Below are 17,529 nucleotides of genomic sequence, written 5' to 3'. Positions count from 1 at the left end.
GGAATTCTCTCTCTCTCTCTATATATATATATATATTTAAATCCAGAATATCAGAAAAGAATCAACTTCAAAACATTTCAATTAAAAAAAAACTTTAATATACTGGACAAAAATGTAACACATTATATATTTGTTACAAATGGAACATAACTATAGTATTGTAGTAAAGTTTATTACTCTCCAAAAAGATAAATTTAAGGATGTAACATGTGAGGCCTGTTTATTACTAAAAGTAAAATTCTAAAATAAACACTACTGCTACCAATCAATTTGGATGTACAGCCTAAGATGGTCCAGGAGACTCTCGGCCCCGGATCTGCACAGGAGAGTGTTGAGGTTGGCTGAAGGAGCAGTGGCCCTGCAGGACCCTCAAGGCCTGATGCTGGGGGCGTTGCTGCAGAAAGCAGTGGATCGCAGGGCTGAGGGCAGACAGGGATGCAGACTTCTCAGCAGATGCCAGCATGTAGGGGTGGTATCAGCTGAGACCCAAAGAGGATGACTCGTTTCTCAGGGTTGCCACTATGTTCACATGCCAACCACTAATGAGACCACAATGCCACCTAATCACCTCAGAACTTAGACGCCATGCCCAGGAAGAGGAAGAGGGGAAAGCAGGAATCATGAATGGAAGTAGTTTAAACTTGGAATTATTGAACACTAAGATTAAGTTTCTGCCATCAGTATACAGAGCAGGAGCAGGGGTGGAGATCAAAATCACTGAAAAAAACTATGGAAATAAATTACACTTTATAACTTAAGACTAGGATGTTAAGAACTGGAAGAGCTGAGGTTAAACTCCTCAGGAGCCAAGTGCTCAGAGATGACACAGTGTTTAGATGATTTGTTTATTATTCATTCAATTAACCAAGTAACTGTGCAGCAAATCCTTTGGTCCTATTCAAGAAACAATGACCCCTTCAAGTAAAAATTTGATCAAGTACTGTTTGCATCTAAAATGAAGAAGAGGACAGCATTTGAGCTCACAGTTAACTGAGATGTTTAAACCAAAAATGTACCCTGAAATCAAGATGCAATTAAACTTTGAATCCCTTCAAATAGTTTGTCCATCTGAAGTTGCAAACCACCCAGAGATACAAAAACAAAAGAGAAAGAAAGGGTCAGGGTTGAAGATATAGCCATGGTAATTTTATACAGTCGATCCTCATATTCATAGGTTCCATATTTGCAATTTACCTATTCACTAAATTCACTTGTACCTCCAAATCAATGCTTGCTGTGCTTTTGCAGTCCTTTGTGGACACGTGCAGAGTGAGTGGCAAAGAACTGGACCCACCCACTGTGCACATTTCCCAGCTGAGGTCGAACAGTGCAACGCTCTGCCTTCTTGTTTCAGCTCTCACACTGTAAATAAGTGTCCCCTCCACAGTCTACTTAGTGCCATGTTTTTTGCATTTTTATGCTTTTTGTTGGTAATTTTGTTGTTAAAATTGCCCCCAAGCATAGTGCTGAAGTGCTGTGGAGCGCTCCTAAGTGTCAGAAGGCTGCGATGTGCCTTATGGAGAAAACGTGTGTTAGATAAGCTGTGTTCGGGCACCAGGTATAGTGTTGTTGGCCCTGAGTTCAATGTTAATGCATCAACAATATATATTGAATATGGTGTCTTTAGACAGAGACACACCTAAAACAAGGGTATGTATTGATCAGTTGACGAAAGTGTTGTGACTAGAGGCTCGCAGGAACTTAATTCTCTGTATTTCCCCTAAAAGCAATGGTGAGTATTTGCTGATTCAGGGTATACCCTAAAATTTTTATGAAGATCGTTTTAAGAACTTAAAGTCTTTACAAGAGGAACAGTGAAGATAAATCTTGATTTATGCAATTATGTTGTTTTTCAACATGCTCATTCTACACCACCCTTTTTATATGCAATTCACTTCCTATTTTGTATTTTATTAAAACATTTATTTTGAGCTACATTATAGTCACAGAATAATCGCCAGTTTTGATAAAACTTCCCCTTCAAGGTAGCCTATTAGACTATTTAGAAGATTTAAAAAAAGAAAAAGAAAAATTTCACTGATAAATCTTCTAACATTAATGGTTTTATTCACAAAAATAAAAGATATTTATCACCAAAGTGTGAACATTCATAAAATCTCATTTTAATTAAGTAGATATTTTAAGTTGGAAAATTTTAAATTGGTTTAGAGTAACCTACATTCACACAAAATAGCATAGCTTTCAGTACTAACTATAATTATGGACCTTCAAAAAGTTTAAGTGAACAAACAAAAAATGGAAACTAAGTTAGTTTTAAAAAAAAGATTTTAAAAACTACTGATTTAACTAGAAAAGTACAAACAATCAAGTACTATGAACACAATTAATCGCCAAGAATCCAAATAAAATATTCTTTATTGAATATACATTTCAGTTCCTATAGTACATTCCTAAAGTTCAACGACACAAATAGTTTGAAGTTTTGAAATTTTTAAATCTCTAAATACACAGATAACGTTGAGCCAAAAAGCTTAAAAGGGCTGTTTAAGTTTAGAAAGTACTTCTGTTTGATGATCCAGACTTCCCACACACAGAACTACTATAATACTGAGACTCCATCAAAGGACATAACCACCAGTTTCACTTTCTGGAAACCCTTTTTAGTTTCCCCCATCCCATTTTTCCTCTATAATGACTTTAAATAGCACAGTTCTTTTTGTTGAAGCTTTAAAACTCTAGTAGGTACTAAAATGGGGAAATTCCACATTTACTTTTAAATTTGGGTCAAGGTGATGAGAAAATGAAAGTTTCCAGTTATAATTTCTAAAATGTTTAAGGAAAAATAATTTGCAATTTATAAAAGATTTTATGCTGCAGCAACATCAACCATGGGTCTTTAATTGAAAAAATAAACATTTCCAAGAAATGTATTTTCATGGCTTTCTTTGATTTCTTTAGTTGTTGCTTACTGCTTTGACAGATAAGGAGAGAATCGATTACACAGAAGGATGAACACAATATATTTGGTACAGTGTTCTCTAAACAATGGGTACCTGGTTTGGGTTTTTTAAATCAAATATTAACACTAATACACCACAGTTATGCCCTTCTCTACTTTCCTTAGAATAAATGCAAAATTATTTTACACTATAAATAATCTGCCTCCACCAGAATCTTCAGAAAGAATGGAATGTGCTTTTAGGCTTGTCAACAAATTGACCCTTTTAATTCAAAATAACAAGAGTAAGTTTTAATACTGTTTTGAATTCTTCATTTACTATTACAAAGGGAGACGTGTTTCAGAAACAAGTTACAGGTCTTAGCCTTCCCTAAGCTCACCCTGTCAGCTCACCAGGTAACAACTAATATAATCCTCCTTCCTTACTCTAACCTCTATTTAGGCATTAAAAAGTTCTTTTAAAAACGAGGAAATTACGTAAGTAATGTAGTAATTTGTGATGAGTGGCTTAACACTAAAAAATTATTTATATATATATATTTTTTGTTTGTTGGTTTGTTTGAGGCTTTTAAATTTCAAAAAACATCCACATGTGCCAACTGGTAACACAACCTCTGAAGGTACTTAACATTCCCTATCCAATAAGTTAAAGACTGTCAAAGAGAATAAAAGATTTTAAGGCATCTTATGCGACCTCTCCACTGCTCTTTATTTTCTTGACTATTCCAACTCTTCATGATGCTCTCACCAATCTACTGTCTCATGGATCTCTTACTTCTCTTTCTTCCTTCATTTTCATCTCTTCCTTTACCTATCCATTAAATGTTGATGTTTCCCAATGTTTCGTCCTCAGCCTTGTTCTCTCATCATTCAATGTAAATCCACTCACTCCTATAGCTCCATCTATATAATGTGTATAATATATAATATGTATCACACATATATATACATACCTCTCTCTCTATATATACACACACACACACTTACATACTCAGGACTCCCAAATCTCTCTCCCAAGTACCACTTGTATATTTCTAAAACAGAATTCTACATTTGTTCCTCTTCTATTTCCCATCTCAGTTAGTGCTGTGTGAATGAGTTGTTAAAATAGAAATTTAATCAGGTAACTTATTCTGCTCAAAATCCTTCAGTCTCTCCCACTGTTTTCCAGATTATTTCTAGACTCGGGTAAGGCAGTCAAGGCCCTACACGATGTGACTTCCATTTTCCTTTCTAGTTTTGCTCCCATCCACCCTAATCTCCTTCCTCCATCCAACCTATTACCAATCAAGCTCCTTGAGGATTCCTGAGTCAGTCACGTGCCTTCCTTCCTTTATGTATATTTTCATATGCTCTTCATTCTGTCTGGAATGCTTTCCTCATTCTCCCAATGTCTCTCAAACTCAGCTCATGAATCACTTCCTCTCTGAAGTCTTTCCTAACCTCCCCAGGGCTGCTTCTCCCTGCACTCCCCAATAGAGACCTACACAGCTCTCTCTTAAGTAAATTTATCTCATTTGTAATTACGCCTCTCATCTACAAGATTATAATCTATTTCATATTTTTCCCCATGATTTAATCCTATATTTAACACATAGTAGGTACTTACCGCAACTTTAACTACATTAATTCTTCATGAAAATAGTTTAAAGATTAAAATTGACAAATGCCAAAGAATCTTGCTCTTTATTACAGATGACTGTCTAAACACTGAGATTTTTTTGACAGATTTTTAAGTACCTACAGACATTGGTTTACAATCTAATGTAAACCTTTCTGTACAAATAGAAAATGTCAAGCAACTAAAGTAACATTCTCTGGGCCCAGATTAAATTTAGCTCGTGCAGAAACACACTGATTAGTATTATCTATGCAAATGAAAAATATAAATCTTATTACCAAAAAGGAGTGATTGCTGAGAAACAGAACAAATTTAGTTAAAAAATAGTTTTCATGCTATCAAGGTAGCCTATGAGAATGTCTTATCAGCATAAGTGATTACATATTCAAGAAGAAACTACCTACTACAGAAACATTTTAATTAATGCTTTATTTCCTAAATTCTTTTTAAAAATGACCAACTTTTCAGCAACCCTATTTGCGCCCAAGTCATTCTGTTAGTAGCACCAAAAAGCGGATCTCAATTAAGCAGGGCAGCAACTTGCACAGGATCACTCAGGCGGGAAAAATCCTGAAACACTTACCAGTTTAATAAACTGTACAGAGCAATGACAGCATCAAAAGGGAGGAAAAGCAAACTAGAAGTATAAGGTGACAAGTGAAAGGGGAAAAGAGCTGACAAAAAATAACCATTAGAAATTAAATTTTAAAAGAACAGAAAGATGCTAAAAAGAAAAAAATCATCAGAGGTAAAGACACATGACTATGCTATCATAAAAGAGTTTACCTCTTTATTTAGAAGTTTGGAAAGAATAAAATAATATTAATTTATACCTTAAAAGTATATGGAAAGATATTAAATAAAATGTGGTTAACAATCAATTTACAGAATTATGTTTCAGAATACACAAAATGAAATAAACTTGTTACCTTGATTTCTCTTTGTTCAACAGATTTTTCCCATATTTGTTGATCATATGCTCCAATCTATAAAAATAAATAAAAGATACTACATAAATGATCATTGTTGGTACCCATCCAATAGGTATAACTCTGTTTGCATTACAAGCAACTCAGAGTTCATTCAGCACAGATTAGATTCAGCTTTGTCTCAGACTTCTATGATCAATACTGTACTGCAGTGGTTCACAAAATATGGTTTCAGAACCAGCAATTCTAGCATAACCGGGTCACTTGTTAGAAATGCAAACTCTCTGGCCTCACTCCCAAGTTACTGAATCAGAAATATGGGTGTGGCATCCACAACAATTCATGTTTTAAAAATCCCTCTAGATGATTCTGATACACCACTAAAGTTTGAAAACCATTGCCCTAAAGAATCCATTATTTTAAATAAACACAATTGTTACAGCTCTGGTACATTCAAGAAAAAAGTCCCAAGTGACAAATCGTTTATGGAGTTCTTTTTAAAGAAAAAAATACCAATATTCTACAGAATTAAAAATTTATAAACATGTAGACCACAATTACCATTGGATTAACGTTTAAATTGAAAAATAAAGTCATGAGGGCCGGCTCCGTGGCTTAGCGGTTAAGTGCACGCGCTCTGATGCTGGCGGCCCGGGTTCGGATCCCGGGAGCGCCCGGAGGCACCACTTCTCCGTCCAACGTGAGGCCGAGTCCCACGTACAGCAACTAGAAGGATGTGAACCTATGACATACAGCTATCTACTGGGGCTTTGGGGGGAAAAAAACTGAATAAATAAAAAAAAAAAAAATCTTTAAAAAAAAAGAAAAATAAAGTCATGAAAGTAACTGAAGAAAAAGGGAAAGCCTCAAGAAGTAGAATTCCTTGTAGCTTCTATGCCTACTACTCTTAGATGCTGGAAAGTTCTCTGCACTATATCTTCACCGGGGCAGGAAAAACAAACCATCCTTCCTGTTCTTCCCCAAGTTCTTTGCCGTTACCTCCTGTTGTCTCCAGTTTCTACTTAATTCCCTATATCCAAAGGGACACTGAAATTGGTCAACAGCCTATAGTTTCACCTGAGGATTTTCATTATTAGCACTAATTGAAAATTAAAATCCTGAGAAATTAAAATTACTCCAGATAATTACAGTTAAGAAACTAGAGACAGATATCATAGGAAATTTAGGGAAAAGCCTTTTCTGACTAACATCATCATTCTATCTAGAAGTCCTTTTATCTACACATTATTTATTTATTTATTTTTTTGCTGAGGAAGATTCACCCTGAGCTAACATCTGTGCCAATCTTCCTCTATTTTGTATGTGAGTTGCTGCTACAGCATGGCCACTGATGAGTGGTGTAGGTCTGCACCCAGGAACCGAACCCGGGCCGCCAAAGCGGGGTGCATCGAACTTAACCACTATGCCACAGGGCCAGCCCTGTTTATTTTTTTAACATGCAAAACGAGTTTATTTGGGAATAGACAGAGGAATTGCAATGTTTTCATTTTCTTTGAATAAATAGCCAGATGTGGAATTATTAGATCATATGGTAGTTCTATTTTTAATTTTCTGAAGAACCTCCATATTGTTTTCCATAGTGGCTGCATCATTTTACATTCCCACCACAGTGTACGAGGGTTCCCTTTTCTCCACATTCTTGCCAGCATGTGTTATTTGTTGTCTTTTTGATAACAGCCATTCTGACAGGTGTGAGGTGATTAACCTTACTGTGGTTTTGATTTGCATTTCCCTGATTATTAGTGATGTTGAGCATCTTATCATGTGTCTGTTGGCCATCCGTGTGTCTTCTTTGAGAAAATGTTTATTCAGGTCCTCTGCCCATTTTCCAATCAGAATTTTTGGTTTTGGAAATCGAGTTGTATGAGTACTTTACATATTTTGGATATGAAGCCTTTATCAGATATATCATTAGCAAATATCTTCTCTCATTCAGTAGGCTGCCTTTTCATTTTGTTGATGGTTTCTCTGGCTGTGTAAAAGCTTTTTAGTTTGATGTAGTCACATTTATTTTTGCTTTTGTTGCCTTTGCCTGAAGAGATAGATCCATAAAAATATTGCTAAGATGGATGTCAAAGAGCTGACTGACTGCCTATGTTTTCTGCTAGGAGTTTTATGGTTTCAGGTCTTACATTTTGAGTTTATTTTTATATATGGTGTAAGAAAGTGGTCTAGTTTCATTCTTTTGCATGTGGCTGTCTAGTTTTCCCAGCACCATTTACTGAAGAGATTATCTTTTCCCCATTGCGTATTCTTGCCTCCTTCGTCATTGGTTAATCGACCGTATAAGTGTGGGTTTATTTCTGGGCTCTCTATTCTGTTCCACTGATCTATGTGTCTGTTTTTGTGCCAGTACGATACAAATTTGATTACTATTTATAGTTCAAAATCAGGGAGCATGATACCTCCAGATTTGTTCTTCCTTCTCAAGACTGCTTTGGCTATTAGGGGTCTTTTGTGGTTCTATACAAATTTCAGGATTATTTGTTCTAGTTCTGTGAAAAATGCCATTGGTATTTTGATAGGGATTGCACTGAATCTGTAGATTGCTTTGGGTAGTATGGACATTTTAAAAATATTAATTCTTCTAATCCATGAGCATGGTATATTTTTTCATTTACTTGTGTCATCTTCAATTTCTTTCATCAATGTCTTATAGTTTTCAGAGCACAGGTCTTTCACCTCCTTGATCAACTTTATTCCTAGGTATTTTATTCTTTTTGATGTGATTTTAAATGAGATTGTTTTCTTAATTTCGCTTTCTGATTGTTATTAGTGTAGAGAAATGCAACAGATGTCTGTATATTGATTTTGTATCCTGCAACTCTACTGAATTCATTTATTAGTTCTAATATTTTTTTGGTGGGGTCTTTAGGGTTTTCTATATATAGTATCATGTTGTCTGCAAATAGTGACAGTTTTACTTCTTCCTTTCTAATTTGGATGCATTTTATTTCATTTTCTTATCTGAGTGCTGTGGCTAGGACTTCCAATACTATGTTGAATAAAAGTGGCAAGAGTGGGCATCCTTGTCTTGTTCCTGATCTTAGAGGAAATGCTTTCAGCTTCTCACCATTGAGTATGATGTTAGCCAGGGGTTTGTCATATATGTCCTTTATTACACTGAGGTATGTTCCCTCTATACCCACTTTGTCAGAGTTTTTATTATGAATGGATAGTGAATTTTGTTGAATTCCTTTTTCTAAATCTATTGAGACGATCATATGACTTTTATCCTTCACTTTTGTTAATGTTAATGTTTGTTAATGTTGATTGATTTGTGGACACTGAAACATCCTTCCACCCCTGGGATAAATCCCATGTGATCATGGTGTATGACCATTTTAATGTATTGAATTCAGTTTTCCAATATTTTGTTGAGGATTTCTGCATCTATGTTGCATCAAGGATATTGGAATTTCCTTTTTCTGTAGTGTTTTGCCTGCTTTTGGTATGAGGATAAGGCTGGCCTTGTAGAAGGTGTTTGGAAGCGTTCCTTCCTCTTCAATTTTTTGAAATAGTTTGAGAAGGACAGGTATTAACTCTTCTTTAAATATTTGGTAGGATACACCTGTGAAGCAGTCTGGCCCTGGATTTTTGTTAGTTGGGAGTTTTTTGATTACTCATTCAATTTCATTACTAGTAACTGGTCTGTTCAGATTTTCTATTTCTTCCTGATTCAGTCTTGGATGATTGTATCTTTCTAGGAATTTATTCATTTCTTCCAGGTTGTCCAATTTGTTGGTGTATAATTGTTCATAGCAATCTCTTATGATCATTTGTATTTCTGTGGTGTTGGTTGTGACATCTCTTCTTTCATTTCTGATTTTATTTATTTGGGCCCTCTCCCTTTTTTTCTTGATGAATCTGGCTAAAAGTATATCAATTTTTTTTATCTTTTCAAAGAACCAGGTCTTAGTTTCAATGATCTCTTCCATTGTTTTTTCAGTCTCTATTTTATTTATTTCGGCTCTAATCTTTATTATTCCCTTCCTTCTACTAACTTTGGAGTTTATTTGTTCTTTTTCTAGTTCCTTTAGATCTAAGGTTAGATTATTTGAGATTTTTCTTCTTTCCTGAGGTAGGCCTGTTTTGCTATGAATTTCCATCTTACAACTGCTTTTGCTGTGTCCCACAGATTTTGGAATGTTGTGTTTCCATTTTCATTTGTCTCAAGGTATTTTTTCATTTCCTCTTTGATTTCTTCATTGACCCATTTGCTGTAGCATGCTGTTTAGCCTCCATGTGTTTGTGTTTTTTCCAGTTTTCTTCTTGTAATAGATTTCTAGTCTCATAACCATTATGGTCAGAAAAGATGCTTGATATGATTTCAGTCTTCTTAAATTTATTGAGATTTGTTTTGTGGCCTAATATGTGATCTATCCTGGAGAATGTTCCATGTGCACTTGAAAAGAATATGTATTCTACTGTTTTTGGTTGGAATGTTCTGTATATATCTATTAAGTCCACCTGATCTATCGTGTCATTTGAGGCCAATGTTTCCTTGTTGATTTTCTGTCTGGATCATCTATCCATTGACGTAAGTGGAGTGTCAAAGTTCCCTACTATTATTGTATTACTGTTAATTTCTCCCTTTTTCTTTCATAATTTTCTTATTCCTCTTTGGCCTTTTCCATTTAACATTTCTTGTAAGGCTGGTTTAGCGGTAATGGACAACTTTAGCTTTTGCTTGTCTGAAAAACTCTTTATCTCTCCTTCAATTCTGCATGATACCCTTGCTGGGTAGAGTATTCTTGGTTGTAAGTTTTTTCCTTTCAGAACTGTGACTATATCGTGCCACTCCCTTCTGGCCTATAAAGTTTCTGCTGAAAAATCAGCTGATGGTCTTATGGGGGTTCCCCTGTACGTAACTAGGTGTTTTTCTCTTGTTGCTTTTAAGATTCTCTCTTTAACTTTTAACATTTTAATTATAATATGTCTTGGTGTGGGTCTCTTTGGGTTCATCTTATCTGAGACTCTCTGTGCTTCCTGGACTTGAATGTCTATTTCCTTCACAAGATTGGGCAAGTTTTCAGCCATTATTTCTTCAAATAGGTTTTCTGTCCCTTTCTCTCTCTCTTCTCCTTCTGGGATCTCTATAATGCGAATGTTAGTACACTCGATGTTGTCCCAGGGGTCCCTTAAGCTATCCTTGCTTTTTTAAAATTCTTTTTTCTTTTTGCTGTTCTAATTGGGTGATTTTCACTACCCTGTCTTCCAGATTGCCGATCCATTCTTTTGCATCATCTAATCTACTGTTGATTCCCTCTGGTGTATTTTTCATTTCAGTTATTGTATTCTTCAACCCTGATTGGTTCTTTTTTATATTTTCTATCTCTTCATGAAAGTTCTGTGTTCATCCATTCTTCTCCCAAGTTTGATGAACATCTTTATGATCATTACTTTGAAGTCTGTCTGGTAGATTGCTTATTTCTGTTTTGTTTAGCTCTTTTTCTGAGGTTTTGTCTTCTTTTGTATGGAACATATTCTTCTGTCTCCTCATTTTGCCTAACTCTCTGTATTTGTTTCTATGTATTAGGTAGATCAGCTACGTCTCCCGGTCTTGAAGAGGTGGCCTTATGTAGAAGGTGTCCTGTGCAGCTTAGTAGCACAATCCCCCTGGTCACCAGAGCCAGGTGCTTCATGTGTGTCTTCTGTGTAGTCTGTGTACACCCTCCTGTTGTGCCTAAGCTGCGACTGTTGCAGGTGCATTGGTGTGCGGGGATTGCCCCCCCCAGGGCAGGAGCTGCTTTGGAGGGATGTCGGCTGGGTGGGTCCGCAGGAGAATGACAGGACAGGGTTAGTGGTGCTAGCAAGGTAGACGGGGAGTGTTAGAAATGGCACCCACCAGGGCTGGGCTGGCTAGGTAGAAGGATAGTACAAAAAAACAGAAAATGGCACACAACAGTGCTTCCATCCCCAGAGAAAGTTCCAACAGGTCCCTGCCCCTCCGGCACACACTCTAAAATTAGTCAATGAATCTCCTTCACATATAACCCAGGCACTTTTCAAACTGCTGCCTCTGCGCTGGGTGGGACTCAAAGCTAGTGAGTTTGTGCAAGTACCCTTTAAGAGTAAAGTCTTGAGTTCCTATAGCTCTCTGGCTCTCCTGGATGTAAGCCCTGCTGGTTTTCAAAACCAGATGTTGAGGGCGCATCATCCCAGTGCACGTTCCCTGGGCTAGGAAGCCTTACTCATCTGGGACAACCTCTGCAGTTGTGATATCCCTCCCACTTGTGGGTCATGGCCCCGAGGGGGCAGGGAGAGGTGAGTCCTGACTAGCCCTCATCTCTGCCCCTCCTACCCATCTCAATTTGGCTTCTTTATATCCTCATTGAGGATATAAAGAGAGAATCTGTTCTGCTAATCTTCAGGTCAATTTCAGTGATAGTTGTTCTACATGTAATTGTAGTTTTGGTGTGTCCGTGGGAGGAGGTGAGCTAAGGATCTTCCTACTCTGCCATCTTGATCCAATCTCCTACACATTATTTTTTAAAATCTCGTTTCAAGAAATGAGAACTTGAGGGGCCAGCCCAGTGGCATAGTGGTTAAGTTCTTACACTCCGCTTTGGTCACCCAGGGTTCGCAGGTTCAAACCCCAGGCATGGACCAACGTACCATTCATCAAGCCATGCTGTGGCGGCGTCCTACATACAAAAAAATGGAGGAGGATGGGCAAAGGTGTTAGCCCAGGGCCAATCTTCCTCAGCAAAAAGAGGACTGTCAACAGATGTTAGCTCAGGGCCAAACTTCCTCACAAAAAAAAAAAGAAATGAGAAATTGAGAATACGAGAATGGTTCAAAGATAGACGTGAAGGAGATAGAATAAAATGAGTATTAAATCATTCTATAAATGATTCCCTAAGAGCCCTTCATTTCTATTATTCTCTCTTAAACATTATCTTATTCACACTAATTTCTCTGGTCCTTTAAATCCTGTTCTCTTTTCCATCACTTTTCTCTGATTCCTTTCTTATTTTTAAAATCACTTCACGATACAATATACCCTGCAAATTAAAATCTTATAACACCTAGATCAAGCCATATAGATTGAATAACTCACTTATATGTAACCAAAATTGCCACTAGTTTGTATAAAGCAGGGTTAAGAAGCCCTAGGTGAGCAATCACCAACTGATTAGACCTAATGGTAGAGCTGACCTGCAGTGACTAGTTGCCCCTTACCCTCTTTAAATTCTGAATTCAATCAAACAATCATCTTCCTTAAAATCAGAAAAGGTAAGTATGGGAACATAGATTCCACAGGAGTAATTCTGCTCTAACTTGATAATTCAGAATGACTGAGCTTAATTCAATCAAAATTTATTTTTAAAATGTGTAACTCTTTCAACACACTGCATACTTTTTAGTGAAACAACCAAAACTAATAAAGAGTAAGTAAAAATATGTTTTAATAATTATTTTGGCAGTATTTTGTTTTCATGTACAAAATAATGCAAAAAGTTCTCTTTAAAAAGAATTGTTTTTATTTCAAGAATACAGACAAGGTAATATATGTCCCATAATCCTAAAATCAGGGAAAATAAAATAATGCATATGCAATAGACCAAATCAGAATGGTATGTCAGTCATTGGCATAACTAGGTTCATTACCAGCATGGTACTCAATAGTTCCAGGTTTAAAAAGGCACAGAAAGTCTAATAAAACTTGCAGCAAAACAGTGGCTAAAAGTAGAAAAGTTTTTTGAAGGCTAAGGTATGTGTAAATAGCAGAATGCAACTCTAAAAAAGGGCAGCGGTCGGGGACAAAAGGATATTAAAAGGATAAAGATGGCTTGTTTTACTGGAGAACCAATTTTTTTCAAAGATTTGATGGGTGAGAGGAAGAACAACTTTTACTGCAATAGAATACCTTGTGGGATCTAATTTTTTTAACTAGATAAGTGTCATTTTCAATCACAAGCAATTCAATGTCTCCACAAGTGAAGACGTCAGTTCTCCTTTGCAGCAGACTTTTTTTGTTTTGAAAATACTACCAGAATGGATCCTTTAGTTACATACACAAATAGACTACTTTCTTGAAGGAAACTGTGAAGGTACAGTTAACCTAAATGCAAGTGCTTCAGGAGATGTTCAGGGTTCTGCTTAGTGTTGTATATGCCACTAACAAATTACTCTTAAATATGACTTCAGACTGAGTCATCTCTGAAAATGGTTTTGCGGGACATGTATGGAATAAGCATCATGAGTCAAGGTAGTGGCAGGATCCTAGAAGGAACAAGGAAGGAATTCTAAAGACCCCTTCTGACCTAAAGCCTTGCTTTACTCTACACTGAAATTTGGCAAGATAGATCAGAACACCTGTGGCTGGGGTCAAGCTTTTCCCCTGAAAGAAACATAACCTTATGGTCAGTCATCATAGAGCAAGAAAAGAAGTGAAACTTAGACTGAAGAAGAGAAGAACCATCTTCTCAAGACAGGGAAGAAAAATTTGCATAGCTGTGCTAACAAAATTAAAAAACAAACAAATAACAAGTTTTCCAAAGGTTCTATCCTACCTTTGACATACAAATACTTGGCAGGCCTCACTAAGTCACCTCAACTTCATAGCTATTTCTTTTTTGTATTTCTTCTAAAATTAAATCACAAGGCAAATTTCAACTATAGTTCTCTGTGAAAAATCAAGAAGTAATAACTACATTATTATTATTTTTTTTTTTTCAAGGAAAATCAGCCCTGAGCTAACATCCATGCCAATCCTCCTCTGTTTGCTGAGGAAGACCGGCTCTGAGCTAACATCTATTGCCAATCCTCCTCCTTTTTTTTTCGCCAAAGCCCCAGCAGATAGTTGTATGTCATAGCTGCACATCCTTCTAGTTGCTGTATGTGGGACGCCGCCTCAGCATGGCCGGAGAAGCAGTGCGTTGGTGTGCGCCCAGTATCCAAACCCAGGCCGCCAGTAGCGGAGCCCGTGCACTTAACCACTAAGCCACGGGGCTGGCCCCACTACATTATTTTTTAAATGCTAGCCAAAAGATTAAAGGAAGCTCAGTAGTAATATTTGTCTAACAAAACATGAATTTTAATCAGATCCTTCAATTGAGAAAAAAAATATTATGTAATATTGGCCACTTCCAAATTTCAGCTACCTCCTGACTGCTCTCCCCTGCCACTCACAACGCCTCCACTGTTTGGGTGTTTAGAAAAGTGCCTAATGTTCTTTGGGAACAAAAGGATATATATGCAAATAATGCTTTGTAAGACTTAGAAATATCAAGGTAATTAAAGATTGAGTAGTTCTATGGCTTTCCAATCATATTCTTCACAAGTGATGATCTGTTTCAAGGAGGGAAAAACATTGTTTCCATTGTATTGTAAGAGAAGACTCTGGAATTCTGATTTACATTTGATTTGCAGCCAACAGTTCTGTGCATGTTAAGAAAGTGAAGTTCATTCTCTGGTGCCTGGCTATGGTAAGCAATTTTATCAAGGCTATGGTTATTACTCCCACAGATGCCCTGAACGCCTTAAGCCTCTGGTCTACTCTTAACCAACCAGAGCTGACCTAATGTCAGCTTTTTTTAGCTGGTCCCAGAAGACCAACCACTTTGCCCTCTACAGATTCATCCTGTATCTTCAACAACAGGTCTGGCAATCCTACACTGATCTCTTACAATACACTCCCCATAATAACAGCAAGGAGGATTCTAAATTTTCTTCCCACAAGCTTTAATTCCTAATTACTGTGAATATTACCATCCTGGCAGAACATCTAGCCAACTACTTCATCTACTAAGATTGAAGCCATAGACGCAAATGTTTTCATTTTCTGTCTTCTCCATCTACAGTATCTGTCTTCTCATCTAATTTATTTTCTTTCCTCCTATCCTTATAAATTAACTTTGAGCCATTACAGAGGTTAAGATTGATAAAAACAAACCAAAAAATAACTGAGGGAGCAGTGTCCTGAAAGTGGTAAAAAAATTAAAAACTTTAAAGAAAAAAAGTTAAAAGAAATTGAGATACTATACTTTAGTAATATCAAACGGATTAAAATTGAACTAAATGAATACTCTAGATGTTTTCTGATGTACTGAAAACTGTTAAAAAAGGAAAATGTACAAGTTATAAATTTGAAATTAATGTAGGTAATATGCTACATTAAATACATATGTAAATATATATAACAAACATTTACAAGGATACATGAAATCATTAATAGTGATTATCTCTGAGAAGCATAGAAGAAAACAGCACTTTTACTTCTGCTTTATATTCACTGATGCTGTTTCACTTTTTTCCCCCACAATGGATATGTACTGCTTTCATAAAGCAAGATTCTAACCAAGGTCTGGTGGATTCCAAAGTAATTTGAACTAGTTACCTAAGAAATTAATATGTTTCTGTCACTGAATAGTATCTTGACAGGGAATCATCTACCTTCACCTATCATCATTTTACTTTTTCATCTTCTTATACACTGAGACAAGCAAAAGGGGGAAGGGGAAAAAGAGAGGAGGACAGGGAGAGGCAGATGAAGGAGGGGAAGTAAGGGATGGAGAGGGATGAGGCAGGGGAGGATTGGTAGGTAGAGAAAAAGATTGTCTAGGTATCTGCCTGAGATAGTTCTGACTTCTAAGAAAAAAATTTGTAATGAATATGATGGTATCAAGAGTACAAACGTTAAAACCTAGATAATTAGATGGTAAAGAATGGGAAACATGTATCATCTAGGAATTCTAGAAAACAAGTATCTTTGAAAAACAATTTGAAAAGCTACTCTTAGGCGATTTGATTACCTCTTAGGTCATCACTTTCAGAACAGCAGTGGCTCAGATATCAAGAGGCTAAAGAGAAGAGAAGGTGTCTTGCTTCAAAAAGGTAGTTACCAATAGTTTAATTAGATTAAGTGCTTAGATAAAAGATTTAGAATTCACAAATAAATATAAGCAGGGCAAATGGAGGCCCAGATTTGCACATATATTTTAAGTACCTAATTTCCTTAACTAATGAACAGATAAACCGTAATACTATATGTCAAAAGTCCTAATTTTTCCTACTACTACCATGCTCAGTTTCATTTTTTGGAATCTCATTTCAGAAACTCTGAAAAGCAAGCTATTAATTCTCACAACACCAAATTTAATTCAAAAGGTTAACACAGAGCCCAAATCTCTTCGTAGCTTGGCCCACTCAACAAACATCAGAGGCCAATCATGTGCCAGGACAAATGTAGTCTACCTTTGTTACCAAGAGTGTTTCTGTTAAAAGTATGACAAGAATACCCTCAAGGCACGAGGTCAGATGAGAGAATCTCTTGAGCCAATTTCTCCTTGAAAAAAAGTAAAAGAAAGAGATGCCTGTGCCCTTGGTGATCCTTTCCTTCCCAAAACTGATAGTAAATATATCCTATTTTTTCTGTGACTATTGTTTTGTACACGCATCACCACCTATAAGACCCTAATAGGCAAAGGTCATGTTGCTTTTACACCTATGACAAGTCCCATATTTCAATAGTGATTTAATAGCTGTACAACCAAAGATAATTAATTTTTACCTTTGAGTCTTTTTATAAAAATAAGAGTTATCAATCAGAAAATACCCTTTGTTGTATTGGTAGTGTTGTTTTTTAATCCTTGGTTTTCCCCACTGCCTTACTCGATCAGCTCTTAATGTCTGCTGACAGGAGTAGAAAAGACCCTGGACCATGCTGCAGAACTGGATTTTCAGCCTGCCTCCACCATGACTGGTCCTTTGGTCTTGGGCAAGTTTCTTGACCTCTGAATCTCTGTAAAACGGGGACAACAAAACATACTTCAAGAACTGGAATGTAAAAAGATAGTGTCTGGTATATATCTTGTGCTCCGTAAATATTAGTTCCTTCCTTTCTTAGCAAATCTCAATTTCTCTAGGCCTCAAACACCACATTTTTAAATTTATAAAGTTGAACTATATTTAAATTAATTTATGACAATATTTACACTCACTAATGATGATTTGGATGCCATGGACAATTTTTTTATGGACCAGAATGGGAAGAGAAAAGACTCAATGCTACTGTGAAAAAAGGTAGAACC

The 17,529-nt window shown here is 36.4% G+C and overlaps 1 protein-coding gene across 5 annotated transcripts in view; it reads right to left on the bottom strand.

Annotated features, from left to right (window-relative positions):
- Window positions 1-17,529, bottom strand: part of PHTF2 (putative homeodomain transcription factor 2) — a 132,311-nt gene that overhangs the window by 48,031 nt on the left and 66,751 nt on the right. For 4 of the 5 annotated variants that reach the window (XM_087443421.1, XM_087443554.1, XM_087443683.1 and 1 more), the window contains exons 1-2: window positions 17,111-17,176; window positions 5,471-5,527 (exon numbers count right to left, since the gene is read on the bottom strand). In XM_087443421.1, the coding sequence (XP_087299547.1) occupies window positions 5,471-5,527; window positions 17,111-17,161 (108 nt within the window). In that variant the 5' untranslated portion in view covers window positions 17,162-17,176. Of the gene's footprint in view, window positions 1-5,470; window positions 5,528-17,110; window positions 17,177-17,529 lie in introns of those variants that run through there. The other variant, XM_004439327.3, reaches the window with a different exon arrangement.

The sequence above is a fragment of the Ceratotherium simum genome, chromosome 1 (assembly GCF_057802395.1).
Source record: "Ceratotherium simum simum isolate JZ-2026a chromosome 1, ASM5780239v1, whole genome shotgun sequence".
Lineage (NCBI taxonomy): Eukaryota > Metazoa > Chordata > Mammalia > Perissodactyla > Rhinocerotidae > Ceratotherium > Ceratotherium simum.
The sequence above is the reverse complement of the archived record's forward strand: the minus strand, read 5'-3'. Positions and strand labels throughout refer to the sequence as shown.